General features: G+C 36.3%; 1 protein-coding gene, 1 long non-coding RNA gene and 1 pseudogene across 4 annotated transcripts in view; 1 reads left to right on the plus strand and 2 right to left on the minus strand.

Annotated features, from left to right (window-relative positions):
* Positions 1 to 19023, minus strand: part of LOC145642300 (protein SWEETIE-like) — a 36647-nt gene extending 17624 nt beyond the window's left edge. Inside the window, exons 1-24 of one of the 2 annotated variants that reach the window (XM_081693424.1) lie at positions 18673 to 19023; positions 18193 to 18400; positions 16852 to 16958; positions 15470 to 15706; positions 15307 to 15396; positions 15131 to 15218; positions 14017 to 14081; positions 13137 to 13241; positions 12232 to 12321; positions 12058 to 12138; positions 11359 to 11427; positions 10211 to 10336; positions 9952 to 10055; positions 9286 to 9418; positions 9102 to 9208; positions 7925 to 8035; positions 7651 to 7818; positions 7427 to 7513; positions 7162 to 7255; positions 1643 to 1711; positions 1413 to 1535; positions 1257 to 1325; positions 1057 to 1161; positions 812 to 900 (exon numbers count right to left, since the gene is read on the minus strand). In XM_081693424.1, coding sequence (XP_081549550.1) covers positions 812 to 900; positions 1057 to 1161; positions 1257 to 1325; positions 1413 to 1535; positions 1643 to 1711; positions 7162 to 7255; positions 7427 to 7513; positions 7651 to 7818; positions 7925 to 8035; positions 9102 to 9208; positions 9286 to 9418; positions 9952 to 10055; positions 10211 to 10336; positions 11359 to 11427; positions 12058 to 12138; positions 12232 to 12321; positions 13137 to 13241; positions 14017 to 14081; positions 15131 to 15218; positions 15307 to 15396; positions 15470 to 15706; positions 16852 to 16958; positions 18193 to 18400; positions 18673 to 18843 — 2696 coding nt within the window. In that variant the 5' untranslated portion in view covers positions 18844 to 19023. Of the gene's footprint in view, positions 1 to 811; positions 901 to 1056; positions 1162 to 1256; positions 1326 to 1412; positions 1536 to 1642; positions 1712 to 7161; positions 7256 to 7426; positions 7514 to 7650; positions 7819 to 7924; positions 8036 to 9101; positions 9209 to 9285; positions 9419 to 9951; positions 10056 to 10210; positions 10337 to 11358; positions 11428 to 12057; positions 12139 to 12231; positions 12322 to 13136; positions 13242 to 14016; positions 14082 to 15130; positions 15219 to 15306; positions 15397 to 15469; positions 15707 to 16851; positions 16959 to 18192; positions 18401 to 18672 lie in introns of those variants that run through there. The other variant, XM_081693425.1, reaches the window with a different exon arrangement.
* A 480-nt stretch (positions 19024 to 19503) lies between these two features.
* LOC145556577 (uncharacterized) lies at positions 19504 to 24492 on the plus strand. 2 transcript variants are annotated; one of them, XR_014091902.1, is made up of 2 exons: positions 19504 to 19702; positions 23582 to 24492. It is a non-coding gene; the product is annotated as an uncharacterized LOC145556577 (long non-coding RNA). The 2 variants fall into 2 exon arrangements; XR_014091901.1 differs by lacking the exon at positions 19504 to 19702 and adding an exon at positions 23227 to 23445.
* LOC145556576 (putative carboxylesterase 17 pseudogene) lies at positions 20190 to 21476 on the minus strand (annotated as a pseudogene).
* Positions 24493 to 24897: the final 405 nt, after the last annotated feature.

The following is a 24897-nucleotide window of genomic DNA, read 5'->3' on the forward strand; positions in this document are numbered from 1 at the left end:
AACTATATCCTGCACCCGGTACCATGATGAGCATCATGGTCCCAAATGAACAAATAGTTCAAATTAATGAACATTTAACACTTAGTTCATGGATAATGAAAAGATAGTTCAGAGATTATGAACATACAGTTGCAAGTATGTTCATAATCTTTGATATATGTTTATAACTTAGAACTATTTGTTCATTCGGAACCACGATGCACGTCATAGTCTCGGGTGCAGTGATGCACGTCCTATGTTTTTATCCAGTTACTTGCAATGGAGTTGTGAAAAAGAACATTTTTTATACAACAGCAGAAGAGCATAACCCCCACCTTTGTAGAGTGAAAATTGTAGAGGAACTAGCGGAGGAAAGAGTACACTTTTCTAGAGAAACTAACTCGCATATGCGTTGAAAACAATGCTATGTAGAATTAGATGCATGCTAGCTCTCAACTGGAGAAACCATGTAACAGTACACATCTGGGTGAAAAGTGTTGGTCAACTGGGCTTAGTAAGAGATTTATGTAAAAACTACCTAGTTGTGGACAATTAGGTGGCGACAACAGAATAAGATGTGGCTTAGTAGCCAGATGTTTAGAACTGGCATCAGTGTTCCTTGGTGACTTAAAAGCTGGAACCACAGAGCAGCTAGCTCACTTAGTGGTTTTTCAAAAGCTCACACGACCTAAATAATCCATTAAATAATTCTAGGGGTTTGAAAGAAAATTGCTAGCTTGATATGCTATTGAAATAAAAAGGACTTTTGTCTTTGAGGTGGCAGAAAGAAGAAATTTTTGATAAGAAATGAAAATTAAAATTTCTGTTTCACCTGCGGTGGATGCAGCCAAGTGCCACAGCAATGGAGCCTGCATAGTTTGAATCAGTAGCAGCAGCTAGATCACCAAGCAGTGCTTTTGTCTGGTAGTGACGCCCAACCACCGACAAGGAAAAAACAAAAGAGCAAAGAAAGGAAAAGAGAGGATAGGAAGCAGCAGAAGGGTCAGGAAAAAAATAAAAGAGGCAAGATGAATTTAAAACCATGAACAAGTAACAGCAGACAGATGTGAAACTGACCATTCTTGCAGTAGATGTATCACTTCCAAGACGACTTAATAGCCCAAGACCTTCTGAAGATGCCCTGCGCACGGATGCTGATATATCACCCTCTGAAAGAATATTCTGCATAAAAGATTCAGTAAAATACAACAAGCGTAAAGCTCTTGAACAATGCTTACAGACAGCCAAGCAAGAAAAACGATAAATCACCAATTTACCTGAAATATATTCTGCAGCAGACTTAATATATCAGAGCTCAATGGTTGAGGACGAAAAGAAAGCAGAGCCTGCAGACACAACAATGGTTCAATTGAAACAGCAGCAGCTTAAATATGAAAAAAATGCTATAGTTACACAAAGGAGATATTGAGAACCTTCAAACCAGCAAGCAACCCCACACATATGTTGTTGACAAGAGTTGCATGCCATGATTGTTTTTTCCCAGCTTTTAGGGATTGCTCAATCACTCCTAGTAGTGACTGCATCCCTCCAGTATCCTAAAGAAGAAAGCATGACAGGAAATAAAAAAAGGCATTACGGTCAATGAACAAAGAGAAGCAACATCTAGGACAAAGAGAAGCGAAGCTAACCTAACCATATGTACCTGAACTGCAAACATTGTCCCAAAACACAGGAGCTTCTGGTTGACCAACATTTTACTCACACTCTCCGGCTTCAAGTTAGAGAAAAAAAAAAAGGTAACCAACGGACAAATAAGTAAAACATGGAAAACAAAAGGTGGATATAAAAGAAAGCAAACTTCTAGGGAATAACAGAATCACAGAAGACGTAGTTATCCAAATTGGAAAAACTACAAAGGTAAGAATGAAAAAACTCAATCCTGACAAATTTAGATTGTATATACGATGAGTGACAACAGATATAACAAGCGCCCAAGATATCATTTCCCACTCTAGCAGAATCCAATTCCCTCTCTCCCCATCCACCCCACCAAGCCTGAAAGTCAACCTTTTCTTGGGTGGGGCACACAAAACCTGCCAACCACAAAGGCAGTGGCATTACCCCCCTGCTATCAAGCAAGGGCCTAAGGCCCCACGTTATCTCTGCCCATTACGTTTTATCTCTCCATGTGGTTTCCCCCCTGACCCCACCGCAGTCCAACCCTTAGAAACCCAAAACCAATCACTGTCATTACAGTTGTCAAAAGTTGACTCGACCCGAAATACCGACTCAAACCCAATTATAAACCAGCCCATCTAAACCCGAAAAAATGGTGACCCAAACCCGACCTAAAACCAACCCTATACCCGAGTTGACCCGACTATGTGAGACCCGAACCCGAACATGAACCGATCAGGAGATGACCCGATCCGAATGTAACCCGTAAATTATTGATCTGAACCGAACCCGACTTAAACTGAAATTGACCCAAACCTGTTTTAAGCCATTAAAACCCGAATTTAACCCGACATGTTACTAACCTGATCTGAATTTAACCTCACCCGTTCCTTAATCGACCCGAATTTGACCCAACCTGTTACAAACCCGATCCGAAATCAACCCGACTTGTTATTAACCCGACCCAAATTCAACGACTCGACTTGTTATTGACCCGAACCGAATTTTACCAGACCTATTCTAACCCAACCCAAAAATTCAACCCGATCCTGTTACTAACCCGACTCGAAATCAACACGACTTGTCATTGACCCGACCTAAATTGTTCCTGAACCGATTTCAAATCACCTTAAATGCAATTTAGACCACTGTATTATTGTTGATCAAGGCATTTTGTATAGGGAGACCAAGTCAGTCAAAGAAAGGAGCATCATCCTCAAATTTAAGAGTTAAATATAGTATATATTTGTTGTATGATCAAAGGAGATAATTATCTTCCTAAATTATAGACAATTTATAGACTATAGTTCCCTAATATATTGCCATATATATTATAGTCAAAGGAAATAATTAGATTGATAAAAATGATAATTATCTATTTATAGTTAGTTGAACCCGAATATTTATGACAAAAAATATTAATCATTAACTTGCAAATAATGATCAATAACTTGCAAATAATGACCAATTTACCGATTCACAACTTGCACCGATTTCATTAACTCAAGCCTACAACGAACATTTAAGACAACAAATAATGATCATATATTGTTCCAAACGGCATTAAATGACCCACAGATATATCCCTTAAAATTTCAAGACTTTTTGACACCGGGACCCGAAACCTCCAAAATTTCTAAAAAAATTGTGAATATAAGCCATCAATTTTGGAATTTTTTGACTTTTTTCTGTTGGGAAATAAAAATTGCCGAATTGTTTACCATGGTCACTAACAACCTCCGAGAGTCCAATTGGGTGGATGGAACCATCCAATTTGCCTTTAAATAGCCAATTTACAGGTATACAACTTGCACCGATTTCATTAACTCAAACCTATCACGAACATTTATGACAACATATAATGATTATATAAGATTCCAAACGACATTATATGACCCCGAGATGTATCCCTTAATTTTTCAAGTCTTTTCGACATCGGGACTCGAAATCTACAAAATTTCTCAAAAAGCGTGGATATTAGCCTTCAATTTTAGAGTTTTTTGACTTTTTTTGCCCCGAAATAAAAATTGCCGAAATGTTTACTATGGTCACTAATATCCTCTGGGAGTCCAATTGGGTGGGTGGAACCATCCAATTTGCCTTTAAACGGCCAATTTACCGATTTACAACTTGCATCGATTTCATTAACTCAAGCCTACCACAAACATTTATGACAACATATAATGATCATATATGGTTCCAAACGTCATTATATGACTCCCGAGATGTATTTCCTAAAATCTAAGTATTTTCGACACCGTGACCCGAAACCTCCAAAATTTCTCAAAAAGCGTGTAGCCTTCGATTTTTGAATTTTTTTACTTTTTTTCGCCCGCAAATAAAAATTGCCGAAATTTTTACTATGGTTCCTAATACCCTCCGGGAGTCCTATTGGGTAGGTTGAACTATCCAACTTGCCTTTAAACGGCCAATTTACCGGATTACAACTTGCATCGATTTCATTAAAATCAAGCCTACCATGAACATTTATGACAACATATAATGATCATATATGGTTCCAAACGTCATTATATGACCCCGAGATGTATTCCATAAAATCTCAATGCTTTTCGACACCGTGCCCCGAAACCTTCAAAATTTCTCAAAAAAGCGTAGATATAAGCCTTCAATTTTGGAATTTTTTAACTTATTTCCGCCCGAAAATAAAAATTGCTGAAATTTTTACCATGGTCCCTAATACCCTCCGGGAGTCCAATTGGGTGGGTTGAACTATCCAATTTGCCTTTAAACGGCCAATTTACCGGTATACAACTTACAGCGATTTCATTAAGTCAAGCCTACCATGAACATTTATGACAACATATAATAATCATAAATGGCTCCAAACGGCATTATATGACCCCGAGATGTACCCCCAAGAATTTCAAGACTTTTTGAAATCGGGCCCCGAATCCTCCAAAATTTCTAAAAAAGAGTGGATATTAGCCTTCAATTTTTAATTTTTGACTTTTTTTTCCCGGGTAAAAATTGTTGAAATGTTTACCATGATCCTAATACCGTCCGGGAGTCCCATTGGGTGGGTGGAACCATCCAATTTCCCTTTAAACGACCAAATTACCGATTTACAACTTGCACGGATTTCATTAACTCAAGCATACTACGAACATTTATGACAACATATAATGATCATATATGGTTCCAAACGGCATTATATGACCCCGAGATGTATCCCAAAAAATATCAAGACTTTTCTACACTGATCCCCGAAACCTCCAAAAAATTTCAAAAAACGTGGATATTAGCCGTCAATTTTGGAATTTTTTGAATTTTTTTCGTCCGGAAATAAAAATTACCGAAATTTTTACCATGGTCCCTAATACATTCCGGGAGTCCAATTGAGTGGGTGCAACCATCCAATTTGCCTTTAAACGGCCTATTTACCGGTTTATAACTTGCACCGATTTCATTAAATCAAGCCTACCAAGAACATTTATGACAACATATAATGATCATATATGGTTTCAAACGTGATAATATGACCCCGAGATGTATTCCCTAAAATCTCAAGGCTTTTCGACACCGAGCCCCGAAACCTTGAAATTTCTCAAAAAGCCTTCCATTTTGGAATTTTTTTACTTTTTTTTGCCCGGAAATAAAAGTTGCCAAAATGTTTACCATGGTCCTTAATACCCCTACGGAAGTTCAATTGGGTGTGTGGAACCATCCAATTTGCTGTTAAACGGCCAATTTACTGGTTTACAACGGCCAATTTAATTAACTTGCACCGAACCCGACTTGAATCGAAATTGACCCTAACGCATTTTAACCCGTCAAAACCCGACTTGTTAATAACCGGACCTGAATTCAGCCCGACCAGTTCCTAACCCGACCCGAATTTAACCCAACCTGTACACACCCGACCCGAAATCAATCTGACTTGTTATTGACCTAACCCAAATTCAACCCGACTTGTTATTGACCCAACCCGAATTTCACTAGACCTATTACTTACACGACCCAAAAATTCAACCTGATCTGTTACCAGCCCGACTCGAAATTAACACGACTTGTTATTCCGACCTAAATTTAACCCAAATTGTTCCTGACCCGATTTCAAATCACCTTAAATGGAATTTAGATCACTTTATTATTGTTGATCAAAGCATTTTGTCTAGGGAGAACAAGTCGGTCCAAGCACCAAAAGAAAGGAGCATCATCCTCAAATTTAAGAGTTAAATACAGTATATATTTGTTGTATGGTTAAAGGAGATAATTATCTTCCTAACTTTTTTTTTTTCCCCTAATATATTGCCATATACATTATAGTCAAAGGAAATAATTAGTTTGATAAAAATGATAATTATCTATTTATAGTTAGTTGAACCCAAATATGATCTGACTTAGAAATGACCCGACCTGATTGTAACTTGTAAATTATTGACTTAAACATAACCCGACTTGAATCCGAGAATGACCCGACTTGGAAATGACCCAACCTAATTATAACCCGCAAATTATTGACTTGAACCGAACCCGACTAGAACCCGAGAATGACCCGACTTTAAAATGACCCGAATTAATTATAATCAGCAAATTATTGACTTGAACCGAACCCGACTCAAACCCGAGAATGACACAACCTGATTCTAACCCGCAAATTATTGACTTGAACCGAACCTGACTCGAACCCGAGAATTACCCTAACCCGTTTTAACCCGTGAAAACCCAAATTAAACTCGACTTATTGTTCACTCGACCCGAATGTAACCCGACCTGTTATTAACCCGACCCAAAACCCGATTAGAAGTATGACTCGACGTGACCCGACTCAAGCATGACCCAACCCAAACCCAACCCACATAGGTTATGGAATTAATCCGAATTGACCCGACCCGAGTTGACCTGACCCACTCTTACCCAACCTATTTACCCGAATTGACAGCTCTAACTGGCATGCCTTCTGACCCCACTGAACGGCACAACCCCATAACATGTGTGAAAAAGGTAGGCCACCACTATTAGAACAACTATCTAAACCACCAAAAGTAGAACCGAGAACAGCTAGAGGTTTGGGTGAATTGATTGAAGAGGAATGACGGGATTTTTCAAAGTCAATGGTTTTTGAAAAATTAATGGGAGAAAGTGTTGTATTTAGCTTCTTTAAAAGCTCACAGAAGCTTTCCCAAACATGTCAATTGTAATGCGGAGATGGAGTTCTTTAAATCTAGTGACAAGCATTTATTGCTGATTTTTTATTTCCTTGTATTTTCACTTTGGATATTGTAATATTAAAACAAAAGACAAAACACAGGACCACCCTTTACACCCTTTTGAGTACTACAGTTTTTTTTTTTTTTTTTTTTTTTGGTCTTTTTCTTTTTTTTTTTTTTGGGGGGGGGGGGGGATCCAATGATTGATTGATTTTACTACAGTCATGCAAAAGAGCTTTAGTTTCCAACTTCTCATTTTTAGAAAGTTCATATATTTCAACATACGTTAAAATCGGGTACAGAAAAGCCAAATTTCACAAACGTCACCTGAATGGATTGCTAATGCATAAATATTTCCAGATAAGAAGGTAACCTCAGGAAAACTAGGAAGTTCAGGATCCCAGATGCAAGGCATCAGACCATTTTTCCCACCCTGAAAAGCACGAAGTTCATCTTCAAACCAGTCCCTGCACAATCACAATCAGAAAGCTATAGTACAAATGCATAATCCAAGACATGTGAAGTTAAATTGAATATGTTAAGAGGATGGTCTAAAAGTGAAGTCTGAACAGTGTAGACACAAGAGTGGTGTGTGTGTGTGTGTGTGTGTGTGTAAGATGTATGTAAAGTCTGAGCACCTTCCTGGAATCCATGGCCCCAACCAAGCATCTCTTTTGTCTAACAGGAGTCTCAAGCATGAGCTCTCTTCATAAGATGAAGGATCCCTGTGATTGAGTTCAACAAAAACAACAATGAGCATATAGCACCACAAATAGAAACCAAAAGGAAAGGATAAAAAAACATTTTAAACATCCAAGAATAGAGATAGAAACATCGTAAGAAACATGTAACTCGTCATTACCTAAATGGACCAGTACATAGTTGGAGAAGCTTAGGATGATCACTTCTATATGTCATAGGATCAGAGAGTGACTGGAATGTTATTAGTGTCCTTATGACGAGAACATCCAGGGCAGCTTTTGTCCCAGGAAGGTTTTTCGCAGCTATAAAAGAAATGTGTGATAATACACTGTTCAGAATGAATGATTAGAAATAAGAGTCAGCACATTGGACAGAAATAGCAAACAGAAATCTTGAGCTGATTAAGAAAAATATACAATCGGAATACTAGATACCTGCTAAGGTACACTAGCACTGGCTGAAGTAGAATCCCATAATTCACAGCTTTTGGAGAAAGAAAACATCTAACAAATGCTGTAAGTGCATCAATAGCTGCAGACCACACACTGAAAACACATTTTTCAGGGAAACTTCAGCACAATTTTCACATCCTATTACTTTTACCAAAAAAAAAAAAAAAAAAAAAAAAAAAAACAAATAAAGGTAATCAGAGGTTTTGAGCCAACTCCTGAAATTTATTCTATCACACAAATTTAACAGCTGTAGCTTGTATATGTTTATCTCCTTCTTTATGAACTCAAATCATGAGAGAAAAAGAGCTTTCTAATCAGCTTCTAGCTACTTGTACTGCCTACACCCCCACTCCAATGGGGAAAAAAAAAAGAAAGAAAGAATATCACTCTTCCAAACAAAGCTAAATGCCTAAATTATTCTCCCTGAAAAAAACATTTTATAAAAAAAAAGCTTCTAAAGAGCATAACATAGTAATTGATTATTTGTATATTATGCAACACAATTCAACTACACATGTCCTTGAAAAACAAGAAAAGAACAAGAGCTATCAAACTTCTGCCTTCAAGTTGACAATTTCTCTGATCATCATTTAACAGGTGAAATATTCTAACACAAATTTAATTACTTAGTTAGCAATCTTTGATAGTTTATGACTTGGTCAAATGACAACATGGTCTGAGCCAGGTTAAAGATGAACTACAGGTCAAGCCCATAGTAATAAAGACTCCCAGACAATATATCCCCTTTCACTGGACCAGATAAATAGGAGCTTTTGGGCTGTTCCCTACCATGATTATCTCACCAACTTCCCAAGACCAATCCACCACATCATCAGTATTTCTTTATGAGTTTTCTTTAAGTATTCGATAGAAAATTCAAATAATTAGCATCTAGAAAAACTGAGAAGTGATTCTGGATATCAATGTTTGAGTTTTGATAGCTCAGTAACTGTTAGAGTGTACATCATTTCATAGTTCTAGTGTAGATACAAGAATCAAGAGAACTTTTTCTTGATTGGGGAGGTAAAAAGAAACTGGGTCAATCTTAATTTTAATTTTTGATAAGAGGGCAGGCTATCCTTTGTCTGTACTCTTTTTCTGTTTTCTATCAAAATTAAAATTAAAAATAAATTTTAAAAATTGTACCCAAGTTGCTCACCATATTTTAGATGTCAATTCTCCACTTTGTCGAACTTCTAGTTCTGGATTTCCACTAAATAAGGGAGCCCATAGGGCAAGAATATCAAAGGTCTGGTCCTCAAGCTCCTGCAGGAACAAAAATATATTATCTTGCTAAAAAATGAAAATTGGAGTAAGGAAGATAAAAGGGCATGACAGTTTACCTCTATAGGAATAGATGCTAAAAGTGAAGCTAGAAGTAACCATCCAGCTTCTTTCTCAGTAGTTGCAGCCCCAGGGTTCCTACTGGACTTGGTCAACATATTCTGTGAAACTTTCAGCACCGAGTGTGGCAGCCTGAAAAGCATGACCACACAAAAAGACATTAAAATCTTTTCTAAAAATTGTAAAAGCACTTGCTAAGCCTATCAATGCAGCACAAAGGCAGAAGAAGGGAGTCTCAAGGGACCAGTACTACAGAATAAAGGCCCTTATTAATTTGTGCAGTAGAAAAGAAGCAAAGGACAATATGTCTACAAATATATTTTATAATAAATCTATAATTATCTAGATATTCATTAATATAGCTCATAATTATATTGATAATTCAGGAGTGAATAAACTTAGCCATCAAGTCATAAATACAGCATATAATTTATAAATTGAAATATGTTTATCATTGTTTTATCCAAAGGGAAAACATGTATATGGGTGCACTACTTCATTGGCCAAGAAAATAGTTAATCAAAAGGGTAACAATTGTAATAATAGCACAAGTACACAAAGGATTAGACTAAGCATAATAATATCAAAAACTCCAACAACCATAGCCATCTGGAAACATTAACCACCAGCATGATGTAATACAATCTTAACTGATTGAGCATTACCTAGCCGGATAACCGAGAGCTAGCTTTGGCGATATAGAAACTAGAGCTGCAAGTAAAGTGGCTTGCCCATGTAAGGAATCAAGATCCTGTTTTAAGGTGTTTCCCTGCAGAGCAAAATGATAAATTTTAGTTTCTTGATTAACAGTTTAAGAGAAGTGAGTTATTATTAGAACAGTCAGATAATTTTTAAACAGAAGCAAAATTCATACAATTGCAATAGAAGAAAGTTTGACAAGCAAACAATTGCCTCAATTCTAACCTTGTCAAACGATACACTTTCTCTTAAGGCACTGAGCATTGTCACGCCATAAGAGACCAAACCACTGACACAGGTAGGATCAACTTCAGCCAATGCCCGCAAAGTCAAAGCAGCCTCAACACGGACCTACAATTACCAAGCATGTCAGTTTTGCCCAAAAAACAACAACAACAATAATAATAATAATAATAATAATAATAATAATAATAATAATAATAATAATAATAATAATTAAATTTTCAATAATCAGATCAAAACACATTGCCAAAGCAAGAGCAAGCTATAGAAGCAGAGGCAAGAAACAACACTGATAACCATGTAGGCAATGGAAAATCATAGTCCTTTTTTAATGGGTTACATGCAGATATTCACAAACCAACATAGAACATACAATATAGCACATCACAAACAAACTCGAAGTTATGAACAGTAATTTCTAGTATCTCTAATACATCGCCATAATAGACTAATGTTTAATTTGTCAGCCAAATATACGTAGTATAAGTAAATAAAAAAAATTAAAAAAATAAAAAATAAAAAATAAAAAATAAAAAAAAAACACATTACATATACTACGTACATTTTAAAAAGCCAAAATTATTAAGTACAGAAAGAATCAGAAGTTCAACATCTCTAGCTTCTCTATAGAGGCATAAATGGATCTTATTAGAAAGAAATATCTCAAACAATAACAGCAAATAACCAAAAACTAGGAAATATAATAGCAATGTTTCTCACACCTCAAAGACAAAATCCCTACTGAATAGCGTTGAAAATTAATTTACAAACAGCTAGAAGTGCAATGTCAGACATTAGAGGCGTTAACTCTCAGCAAATACAAATTTGCCGATATATATATTCATTTTTTTTCATCTTGCCAAACCGAAATTCTTTTAAATTTAAAATGGCAATAACTTATTGGCCAATATGCTCTATAAATAACCAGTTTAGGCCAAAAATTAGCCAATAAATCTGAAGTGACTGATGTAGAATTCAAGCAGCAGAATCAGTGACCCTTCATGTGACATTGCAATAAGTGTGTTTCTTTCATGTGAAATCCTAACCACATTGTGGTCAAAAACATTATTTATATCCCACAACAAAAATATAGATGTAAGAAATCTGTAAGATAGAAATGAAGAATTTACCATTTGTGAAGGATGTGACAGCGCAGCAACAACTGTATCATCTAGAACTTCCCTGAACTCCAAAGGAACCTACACAGTGGACAAGATCAGTCACTGAAAGTCTGGAATAATATCAACCGCGTAAGTAAGCAGATATAATACATGTACATATCCTAATACCCAAATCCATGAATAGCCACAAAAGAAACAGATGAAACTCAAGCAGATTTCCACACTCTATACTCTCCTTTACTTTATATTCAAAATATAGTACTTCAATTATACTGATAAAGTGATAAGTAAGGAATTCGCAAACTTAACCCTACCTCCCTTGCAAATAAATACTATCCAAATTCCAAATTATAACGATACTGAGAAGTTGACTACGAGAAATCATCTTTCTGAAGATCTGAAACACTCAAACAAACAATTTATATTTTTAAGAATCCATGCTCCACCATCATCTCCATGCTCCACTGGTTTCAATTATAAATGTATTAAGAATCCCTGAGTTTAAGAGATCTCTTTACTCTACTTCTCCATCTCTGAATTACAAGACATGCTACTACTTTCATCACGCAACCCTTATCCAGATATAAACTCTTTGGATTTCCTTCGAATTTTATTCATAGATATGCCATTCAAGAGGACTAATCCATCATAATTTACAATCAGATCATCAACAAAAGAAAATTTACACTAATTGTCGCAAAGCCTCACCTCTCCTAGAGTATTTAAAGTATATGACAAGGTACGTAGAGCAGCAACTTTCATAGGCGGGCTACTGTCAGGAGATTCAAGCTGCAACATGTCAGAATTTATATAAGCATGTTAAAAAAGACAATATTAAATATCAGTGACCTCCACTAAAAACCTTAGTTTAAACCAACAGACCTGCTTTCCCAGAATAACTAAGAAGCTCCTTTGAGTAGGTTCTGTCATCTGATCGACCACACCAACCCTAAGAATATATAGCACACATGCCTTCAAAAACCCATTAATCTATCAGTAAGTAGCTTATGATAGTTGAAAGCAGTATAGGCATCAGACATCACTTTCTTGTTCATATCAAGGACTTGCATACCAAAAAAAAAAAAAAAGCAGGAGCACGCATCAACATCTTCCGTGACTGTATTGAGTATACAATACTTCTTGGTAGTTGATACTAACTAAATTTGAAACCATAAGGTCCATAACACTTCTGAGCTCAGGAAGACAAAAAATAAATAAATAAATAAAACTGCATGCAACAAAAACTTTAAGGAAACTAGTCAATAGGAAGTGTTTTGAAACTAACTTTCACGGTTATTAACTTTTCGTTCAACTAGTAAAAATGATGGAACATTTTTCAGTACCAAAAAAAATTTAGGAGAATAAGAAAAGAAAGAAGATCATGACACTAATACTTAATATCACATGTTTTTGCCGAACCCCGGTTCTAATTTTCTTCTTAGCATGAACTTGATAAACAAATTTATTACAATTTCCGACACAAAATCCAATGCATTCTCCCATTGATTTATGATTCTGTCAATTTACACAAGTGTCTCTTTTAGTTTTTGAGTTCATATTACTCTAGCTTATTAAGCGCATAATATCTGGACAGCTGAAACAAGCAGAATGAAACTATGTAAGTGAAGCAAGTATCACAATTGCCAGCGAGAACATGGCTTGAACTTAAATCTTCTGTAACCAACTTATTTTCAGAACCTTCTAAAAGACAATGATAAGCAAGATTGCACGAAAGATAAAATGAAAGGGCAAGGACAGATAGGATTAGCAAGTATGATAAGGACTACCAGAGCTTGTGCATCAACAGACGTATCCACTCGAAGCATGTCCATCACTTGGGAAGTGAAGTCTTGAAGTTCACTATCTGGATGAAGATACTTGAGAAGAATGGCCTGAAATTTGTAGTTCAAGAAGCCAATTGAGCACAAGTGCAACATCAAACAAAAAGAAGTAAAGTAAACACATAAGAGAAACTCCAACACATACAGCTACAGAGAAGACATGGTAAGCAGTTATAGTGCAGCTTGCACTGTCAATTATCTGATCTCCTTGTGAATTGTTTTATGAATGAATGGAGATCTAATCAGTAATCACTGTACCCCCCCCCCCCCCAACAATCCTATTAGCATGTCTGCATGTGTGTGTTAAGAAACTTGTGATATAAACTGGCCATCTCTTAGTCTATGAAATGGAGAGGATGGGCTGCAAGAATATTGAGCTTACCAGAACATCTAAACAAAAAGTGAGATAGTCCAATTCTTTTTTATAAAAGCCACCTTCAATTAAATTATTATCTCTAAGACAAAGCATGCCCACATCAAAGAATAGGATAGAGACAACAGCAGCTTCCAATTCCATACACAGCTCAAGCAGGTGTCAAGCCACTACGAAAATTAAAAATACTACTTTGCTAGATAACAAAAGTGGGGAACTGAAGATACACCAAATCAAAAAAATTTAAAACCCAAGAACAAGTCAAGCTTGTAAATGTCTAAATGGAAGCTGATGCAACTATGCTTAAGTTTTAATTTTATAGATCTTCGCCTTAAAAGATGCGGGAAATAGTTTGAAGTTTACTTTGATCTGAATTACTCATACATAAGAAGATTGAAGATGGCCAATCATATAAATAAGCTTCACTCAGCAAAATAATATTTAAATAACTACCTGCAGGAAGGAAACCCATGCTAAAGTTAAGCTGATCCGCACATCCCGTGACCTGACACCACTTGCTGCATTATGAACTAGAGATGTTACAACTATAATCAAATGATCTAACAAAAGAAAACTAACTGTGGATCAGATAAGGGTAGCCATAATAGGATCCTCACATGTTCACTTCTCACTCACACATTGTTTTCTTCTTTTTCTCCTATATTGACCCAATACCTAAAAAAATTTCCCAAATCTAGAAAGGAAAAAATAATCCTCCTGTAAACTCTCGTACCATCTGTCACTGGACACTGGTCATAGACAAGACAAACAGAGCAGTACTGGTGCCAGGAGAACTAGATCACCCATGACTTACATAGCAACATTCTCATAGAGAGAGAGAGAGAGAGAGAGAGAGAGAGAGAGAGACATTGACAAATAGTCAAGAAACCCAAAACAAGGCCAGTGACCAGCAACAACAGGCCATAGGGGGGAACTAGATCTTTTACAGTGTGTTTGGACAAAGAAGGGGAAGGAAAAGAAGGATGAAAGGGAAGAGAAGGGGAGGGGAGGGAAGAATGATGAGCTTTCCTTCCAATTCTCTCCATAGTTGGAGAGCTTGAATTCTTACAATTTAATCCCTCTATTTCTCTTCCCTCCAATTCCCTTCCATCCTCATTTGTTATCCAAGTGAAAGATACTCCATCCCTACATTTCCCTTCCCATCCTTTCCCTCCATTTCCCTTCCCATCCTTTCCCTCCATCTCCTTAAATCCAAACAAAGGGTTAGTTATGCTCAAATAGTTGATTCTTGGTTAACATAGTTGTCATGGTTGATTTCTTATTGCATCGACCTTGCTCAATAAACTAGTTCAATTATTTCAAACATATGTTATTGTCTTATTCAGCCATCCTGCACACATCAACTAGTTTGTTTAGTAGATGAATACTAGTATATACGGTAGCAGTTAGTTGGAGGCTAGATAGTTTCCTCTCTTTTGTATAAACTATGCTTTTGCAACATTCCGTCAGCTTGGTTTAACTAAACAGAAACACAATTCAACTTCTACCCCCCTTCCTCCTGTTGACTTTTGGCAGGTACAGCTTAAAACCCCAGGGAATAACATACCTTTCACAAATGAAGATACCAGGTGCCTCTGCAAGCCATCTTCTAGTTTCTTTGCTGAGGTGAGTTGTCCTTTTCCTTTTAGTTGCACCTGCAACAGTATAAGACAGCCAGAATCTCTTTTTAAAAACTAGCTACACATAAAAACCATTTTTCTCTCAGACTTGAAAACTGTAAACCTGCGCCTCGGGATTCATTCCAAGAGCAAGCACTGCACCCAATGCTTCGGCAAAGGCATCACGAATAGATGAATTTGGATCATTAAAAGCCTGATAGAGGTAAGTATTCGTTAGTATAAATGAATAAAGAGGCAATTATATAGAGCAAGGGAGGAGGATCTACCTTAACACAAATAAAGGCTGAACTATCAAGCTCTGCAGTACCCAAACCTGGTCCTCCAACATTAGCAAATGTCTTTAAACATCTAGCAGCAGCTATTCTGACAATAGGTGACTTATCAACAACACCGAATCGCATGATGAGTCGAAATGCCTCTGTATATGCCGTAGCAGCAGAAGCACCACCACAACCCTCCATAGCATTCCGAAGCATATGTAGAGCCTCTTTCCTTACATACTCCTGTAAAGTTTTATGCTAATTAAGGTAAAATAGAATAAACCAGCCTGAATCACAAACAACTATATTTTTCTTAAGACTATCAGACAAACTTCTTGTTTCTTAAACTTGTGTAGTTTACAAAAACACAAGTTGCTCCATACATCATAGCCTAAATCCCCAAGAATATGTACTGTGTAGGTTAGCAAAAGCAACAACACCGTGTTGTACAAATGACCTCGTAGATCAATGTCTCTAGATGTGTGTACAATGTGCCATGGTGGTGTCAATAACTCAACACAAACAATCCATCTTGTATGATCCTGAGTACATGAGCTTGGAGATATACTTCATCATTAAAAGCAGTTGAGTACACCCCTAAAGGAAAGGGGGGAAAAAGAAGGAAGCATATTTTTAGGAGTGCATAACATCATTAATTAGTCACTGTGGAAGAAAATGCCAGCAGAATTTGCAGAATATCAAGCATTTCAAATGGCTCTTTCAGGATAACAACAGGTTTTCCACTTTTCCTAACCTCGCAATTTCTCTTTTTCGTATATGTACCAGGAGTAATTCCACTTACACATCCTAACAATATCATAGTATTACACATCTATTGATCTATTAGTTTTACCAATCCAAAATAAAAATGAAATTACTCCCACAAAGATGTTCACCGAGAATAGGTTTGGCAACCAGCATGGCTGCATATTTCATTTGTAGTGATTTTTATTTTTTTTTGGGTGTGTGTACCTCAAACAGGTAGATTCTCTTGTCAATGAATTCTCTAGTCTCAAGCTATCTAAAAAACAAAAATAACAAGAAAATTAAAATGCCCAAGTAGATCTAAAACATTACAACTCAGCATTCAACTCCCTCTGCTTTCCCTTCCATGGGCAAATTTCAAAAGAATCAAAAGAGAATACTTGTAATCTTGTATACCTATGACAGAATCTTTGTTTCACAATATATATGATTCAGAATCTTTGTTAACCTTAATATATATGATTCAGAATCTTCAATAGCCTTAATATATATGATTCAGAATCTTTGTTTCACAATACACACCAAGGGTGCTTATGGCATACAAGACTAATTCAGTGTGGTCGTAGTCAAAATCATAAATAAATAAATAGATAAAAAATTTACATATCAACAAACTTAGATACCTCATGAGACTTCATAAGTTTCGAGGCAATACTTGTTGTTTCTGAAAATCCAGAAGTGATCTTCCTACCAAAATGTCGATATAGTTCTCCCAAACACTGGGCAACACCTTGATTTAACAGAAAATGAGAAATAGGTCATGACTAAGCAGTAATTCAAACCTACAAAAGAAAAAAATATATCCAGTATAAATTACTTGAGAATGTGCCACGAATGCCTGGTTTGTAATGAATAAAATAGATACAACTATACATCATCCCTTTTGCAAAGACAAGGTTTTGGCAAAGTTCTCTATTTGTGACACCGGGAAGTTTAGATTATGAATGCATCATTGCTGACACTCTGACAGGCAAGTATGTCCTCTATAAATCTTTTATACGAAGTATTGAGTTCCCTTGGTGTTCTTGTCATAGTATTCCCGCCATTTCATCTTGATGTTCCCGTATACCTTATCTCATATTTAAATCATATATACCATATTGGTAAAAAAGATTGAAAAGCTAATTTCTCAAAACTACACATTGTAACATACTAGCAAGATCCCGCGTGATAACTTGTGTTCTCAGATATATGGTCATAGTTTTGGATCTAAGAACAAGACATTGCAAATGGGAACATCAAAAAGAAGCGAAGGGAATAACGTGGTGAAAATAAAGTGTTCTATACTTTCCCTTCAAAGAAATTGTGATACTTTCTAATTTTCTATTAGCCATATACTCCATTCGTATCTTTTTAGTGGACGCGTTTTACACTATTCACATAAGTTACTTTGACTCCTTTGTCTGATTTATTCTTAAGAAAAAACACAATACGGCCACAACACATACCCAAAAATTATTCATTGATGGGAAAATGAATTAAAGAGACAAAGCCCACAGGCTCACCATAATTAAGCAAGCATCTTAAATCCTATGTAAGGAGCCAAACACAATTTATTAGGAGTGAACACTAGTGACCACTGACCAGCATCAATTCAAGTGGAAATCTTCACCTTATAGTTCATTGTGAATCTTATATATTTTCAAGCTACATTGTTTTTATTAATCAGCTTCCTCCTCATTCAACAGTCTATGATTTCTATCAACCTTAGACGAAGGGGAAAAGGAACCAACAAAAACAAGGCTACCCTATATATTTCTTTGCTTTTCTCGTCCTCTAGTAAAAGTAAAATCAATGTTAGTACCCATGTTCACAATTCATTTGTTCAAAGTGAAATGCAAGTGCAAACCAAAATCATACACTAAGAAATAGGAGCATTGTTTTGCCAATGATATAATGGTGAACAACATCACCCATATATATACAGGTAATTAACATAAGAGATTCAGAGTTCATTGACAAACCAGCAACACATTGAGGTTCGCTTCTCTTCCCGTCAGCAAGAAACCCTTGAAGAGCACTAACCCTTGAGTATATCGAAATAGGATCTCCTTTCCAGATAATTTTAACCATAGCTAATGATGCCAAGTGCCGCACCGGCCTCCGGGCACCCAAAACCAGCAGCGAAAACAATGCATCCTCACATTTTCTTTGCCATAACATAATAGGTTCCTAATTCAATCAACATCAACCCCATCCATAATTTCAGCAAGAATTCCCAATCAAAACGTAAAAATGCTCTAAAACAATCCAAATGCCAGTACAATTTGCAACATTATAGCAAAAAAATTCAAATTAAACAGCCTTAAAACAATTAAATTCAAAAAAATTGCAAGTTGAACATAAACATGGTGAAATTCCATGATTTTAAGCATATTAGCAGCAACATAGATCTAATTAATCAGAGCAAAGATAAAAAGGGGAAAGAAAGAAAGAAAGAAAACCTTAGGTTCGTCATTAATGGCGGAAATGAGATCGGAGAGAAGATCAAAACAGAGAAGAGGATCGGGAGATTTGTGAGCAGCAGAAGCGACAATGGATTGTAATTGAGCAACGAGAACGCCGAATTGTGAGAGCGGAATATTACTCTCTATCATCGAAACCTTCTTCGCCATTGTTGAAACTTCAAGGTTTATGATTTGATTGAAATTCTGAGAAAAAAGATGAAGAATGAGAGTAATTTTCAGTTTACAAGAGCTCCCATGGCAGAGGAGCAACCATAAGCTGAGGAAGTCGCTATTATGTAATTGTTATAATCACTCGGTTTGAATTGCTATTTTGTAAATCTGTAATTAGGATTTAGGAGGATATAGCTTGATTATACGGGAGATAGGGGGTTTAGAGTAGTTGGCTAGTTCTCCGACTTTCAGGCGTGAGGTTAAGGGTTGAATCTCACCGAGGTCATAAAACGAGGGATTTTCCTTAGATACCGTGAAAGAGCTTTCTTTCTCCGTTCTCTGGTGGCAAAAGGATGTAATTGAGGTTTGTTGGTTAAAAGATTGCTTTATTGCAATTTGTAAGGTCAAACTTTAAAAACTTTATTCGTATAAGTACTTTATACAAATATGAAGTATTTAGTATAAAAAAAAAAAATTGGAATAATTCATCATGTTTGGACTTCAAATGTCAATTTAAACTTTTGGTTGAAGTACTGGACTGATTTATATTTTTATTTTATGCCACATTAGCTCTGTAAATCTAATACGGAGTATTATGTTAAAGGACTGTCTCAACCAATAGCTTAATTGAATAGTTGGAACCCATGATCGAGACTAGTCTTCTTAATGTTCCTCAGGGGAAGGACTAAGGAGCTAAACTTCCTACATAAAACATACACAAGTCCCATTTGTTCATACTTAGTACGAATTAAGTACTTATCTTTTTCCCTGCTGATATTTTTCACTGTGTCCTGCATGGCAATTCATCACCAAATTTAATTAAATTACTGATCATATTTTGGTAACACAGGAAAAGGTGTGTAATCTAACTGTTATTTTGTGTTAATTTTGTGATTTATTATTATTGTTTGCATGTGTGTTACATTTTTTTAATTGCCAGGATTATTGTTAATTGGATGAATTTGCTTATGTTTTATATTAGCAGCTAGCACTTTGTTTTGTGAGCTGATATTAGAGGATTCAATTTGCTGTTTTTATTGTTCATAAGTGTAAGATTGATTAATTTCGGATGGTGAGATGGGATAGTAATAACCGACCCCACTTATGGGATTAAGGCTTTGATTGATTGATTGATGGGATAGTAATAGGGGGATGTGTGATCCCTTGTTTTTGCTAATCACCTGTTATACATTTCCCTCTTGTTTAGGGTAGGCGTTGTAACAAAAGTAACTATTGTGGGAAATAATGGATTTGATATTATTCTCCAATAATTTGTGTTAAGCATTCTTAGGTTGATGTCACCAAGATTCAAACTTTGATGTTAGGATCTAAATGAATGTAAATATAAAACACAATGGGAATATTCAGTAAATTATGCTAGAATAAGAAACATACTTCTTATCAGTAATCATATCACTCCACAATACATATTCTGTACAAAATTTGCATTTTCATGAATTAGGTAAATAACAGATACTACTATAAGACCTAAATTGAAGCAGGAATGAACTTCGAAAAAGTAATGATCACAGATTCTCAGGGGTTATTCTGTTCAGCTGTGAATGAAAGCTTTTAAGTGACCAATCATTTCTTGTGTGCGAGCTTTGGAGAGTGACGAGCTATGTAGGATCTGAAATGCGTGACCCACACCCTTGTAGACCATCATATTTACCTTCTTACCTCCATTAGCCATGGTAGAGCAGAACTCCTTGTTCCTATCCATCAGGATATCCATGTCTGACACACACACCATTGTAGCTGGAAGTTCTATGCTATTCAGTTTAGCTGCGCCTTTGGCTAGAGGGTTGCACCATGGGTGCTCCCGGGTAGAGCCCATTGGGAGGGATAACCGCCAATAGGTATCAGCTGCTGATAAAGTAAGTGCTGATCCGTATGGTTGAGGGGCCTTTTCAGATGCAGTTCGTGCCTCACCTCCAAAGAAAGGTTGGATTAGGATAGTACCTCGGTGAGAGAGTGGCCTTAGAAGGGTTGACCTTGCTGATCTGCTGGCCCCAAATCTTAGAGCGACATTATGAGCTATGTTAGCTCCTGCGCTGTCACCTGCTAGGAAGAAACCTAAGATATTGCAGCAGCTTAGCCACCAAGAATGCTCTCTTGAGCCATTGGTAGCTTGCTCCTTCACCCACATGACGGTGTTGTAACCATCCTCATAGGCAGCAGGAAGACGGTTTTCAGGGGCTAGACGATAATTTACTGACATGACTACACAACCTGCTTTAGATGCTAGGTTGGATATGAAGTCATGGTAACACATCCACGCTGCTGAACCTACACAGAAACCTCCTCCGTGGAAGTAGACGAGTAGAGGCAGGTTCCTTTGTCCTTGTGGAACATAGACACGTGCCCACAGATTAGTTGATCGGTCCATGACAATATCCCTTGAAGTCACCCTTAGCTCAGAAGGAATGTTGCAAGGGACATTTGGGATGATTGGTGGCCTTTCAACATGCCCATCTTTATATACCCTGATGAGCCCTTCTATTTCTTCCACCAAAGCACCGTGATGGTGGTGTTTTCTTGCATTGAGACTCAGTCTTGGATCTAGAGAGAGGGCAGCCATTCTATTTTTGACTTTACAAATAAGAGAATGTGTGTTATTATGCATGTCAGTATTTCATTGAATCCTTATATAGGGGAAGAGGTCAAAAAAGATGACCAATGTGAATACTTCGAACTAGAAAGAAACTTGATGCTCTCTTTATCTGACAAGTGGGAAATTGGGAGCTCACCGTTTTAATGTGAGGTTAATTTGATATTTCGGCTAGGGTGTCCAGCACCTAGCTTTTTGATGATGCTATTTGTATGTAGTTAAACCTTTATTTGGATGTTTCCGTAGTATCTAATCAACCTAGGCAACATGATGGAATAATGATAACAGTATCTGACGGTACAAGCAGGGCACTGACAGCCAACAATACTTAGCTGCTGATATACTTGAATTTAACTGATATGTTTGTTTGGATGGCTGGAAAGGAATCACCAAAATCTTGTCAACAGAGACGAGATTTAGCCGGTGATTTGTTATTTGGTGTAACTGGTGCATATGCATCATAAGTAATGAAAATAATTTCATGCAGTGGGTCCAAACAACTCTAGCTCAACTTTAAGAAGCTAATCAGTAATTTATTGGAAGAGACTGTTACAAGTTGATGAACAGAGAATGTAATTCCACCTCTAACACATCTTGTTAGGACTTGTCTATCAAATGCCCACTAAATGGAATCTGTTGATCATCCTTTAAGATTCTGTGGGAAGCTGTAACTTGATGGATAATAGTTCTGTCTTTTAGCACCGTATATATTGGATGTTTATCGATTAGCAAATTCCTATGTACAGTAAGATTTTGGCAATATGAATCTCAATCATTCTAGCCTATAATACTGTACAATAACTACGACAGTGGCTCGCCTTGTATGAACTGATGGGATCAGATGTGTGTAACCTTGCTAATTATTGAAAAAGGCTGTTTTAGTGATGTCTAATCATTGCAAACAAGCTGTTTCAAAGAACACATATATTAGATGTTTGCATTAATTCACTATGATATGGTAAAGCTTTACTGGCCTAAAAAGTATTAATAACATGAATATACTAATATAGTTTATCACAAAACCTATTTAAGATGATTTTTTATGTTCTTTGCTTTTATTTTTGGGGATTAATAGTGGGAGGGGGTTAGAAAACTGTTTAAGAATGATTCCTAAATCTCAACTGTATCAAATTCTAACATGGAATATAATGGTTTTAAGAATGAAACCAAAATCAATCTTTCTACATCAATAGCCATTTGAAAGTATGATAAACATGGTTTATAAAGTCGGATGTGCTATTTTTGTTCTGATTGACCAGAATCTGATGAGTTTTTGGAGCTACATGGTGCTAGGGGCAATTGCCCATTCGGCTTATGGCCAACTTAATAGTGCATGCATTCAGACATACAAGGCTTTAAAGTTCTTATTCTTGAGATGCTTTGAGTAAATTCTTGAGATATGCTTGACTGAATGTAAGGGAAATATATTTGTCCTTCATTCTGGATTTGAGGTGTTTGCTAGCATCTTATTGGAATTTTTTCTAAGCCATTGGTTTGCGCTATCGCCTTCTGGCTTAGCTTTTTTACTTTCTGGCCTGGAAATAATTGTGGAGATATTCCATGATGGTTGATCTTTCTTGCAAATTACTCCATATTTTTCACATTTCTAGAAATACTTTGTTTTCCTACTGTTAGGTTTAGGCTGCAGGTCAAATACGAGACTCAGGACAAAAACCTGTCATCCTAGTGTCTGTGTGCTGAAGCGCTTGTATTATTGTAATACAATCAAATCTGACTTTGCCTTAGAATACTATGTGCTAGTTATACCTTTGAAAATAATATTCGAGGTCCAAGGATAATACTTTGCCTAAGCACATAGATTGTTCATGATTCAATGCATGACAATTTTTTCTAGGGCTCTGACATTTTCATACTGATTGAGCTTGATGTTTATTTGTTTATAAATTTAGCCACAATAATTCCATGCATCTATTTTGAATTATGATTATGAATATTCTAGCAAAGGGGGAAATCCTGCTTAATTTAGAGTAATCTCTTGGTTAAAAAGGCCATATATTCTTTTGATATTCTTCTTTTAATTTTAGCAGTCAGTCTGAGATCTGGAAGATATATTCTTTACTCAAAATTCTTTTAACTACTTTTTCTCCCTTGCTCGTGATGCAGGTACGAAGTACTTAGAAGATGGCTTAAATAAATATATTACATAGATTTCTCTAAGCATGCTTGAAAAAGTTAATTTTTTAGTAAAATCTATGATATCCTAACCTCAAGAAGTGGCTAAGCTGACTGGAAGCTTGCACGACTGCACGTTATATTCTGATCAAATGCATGGATTCTGAACGGAGTTGTTAGAGTCAACATGAAAATTTGCTTTGCAAACGCTAAAGCAACATTCATGGAATGTGACAAGGCAAGTCCAGCTTATAGTCTTTTACTAATTTAACTCTTTAAGCATGTACAATTTTCAGGGGTCCCAAATAGATTATATTCCTCTAAGGATGATATGCAGAACTATGAATTTCCAAGTACAGAAAATGGATTTACCCCCATTAGGATTATAAGATTGCGATTTGACCTGTTGAGGTTGAGCTAACAGCGATACCTTCTCCTCTGGCATACCCATATCGTCTGATATATGATTGGATTCTTTCTATCCTTTTCTTCCTCACCAAAAACAAATCTTTCATTGCTACCGCGGATATGCAAATCTCTGTAGCTTTATGCTCCCGCATATTGTTCTCCTTTTGACTATGTATTAGAGAGCAAGACAAAGACATATTATCTCTTACAGTAGCTTTTTACTCTACCTATATCTTGACCCTGTAGCATATTTTGTGAAGAAGTTTCTGCTGAGCATCTTTGCTATATGACTGATGGTCAGCATGTAAGCATATTAGTTCTTCAGTTAGATTGCTTTAGTATAATGTTCCTGTTATCCATATGCTAGCAGATTAAACACGAGTCTTTTCAGTAACTCAGTGGCCCTTTCTTTAGGTTTTTGGTTTTTGTGGGAGCAAAGAGTGCCTCCAGTCCAACCATTGTTGAGTTAATGCCAGGGTCACGTCGACTTTTTTATTGGACATTCTTCACTCGCTTGTCAAATCAGTTGGTCAAGTCGGTAAATCAAATCACAATTCGGTTTCTTTTTGGGATGTACAAATTTGCATTCAAGACCCTAAATTTTCGGGTGGAATCTGATCATATTTTTGGATCGAGTAGAATATTGACAAATGAGAGTATGAGGTTAAATTGAGGAAAAGGGACATGTTTTGTAGCCATGGACTTATTATTCATACAATCATACTTCATACTAAAATTTGTATTAATATAAGTAGGATGATAAACGCTTAGAGAGGATCACAAAAAATTACCTTGAGATGATTTTCTAAGATCTGTTCGCGTTGTGTCTTAACCATACAACTCTTTCCGTAGAAATAGACTGCAATTTAAATTACACATTAGGAAACCTTAATTATTGT

This window comes from Chenopodium album, chromosome 8 (assembly GCF_948465745.1).
Source record: "Chenopodium album chromosome 8, dcCheAlbu1.1, whole genome shotgun sequence".
NCBI lineage: Eukaryota > Viridiplantae > Streptophyta > Magnoliopsida > Caryophyllales > Amaranthaceae > Chenopodium > Chenopodium album.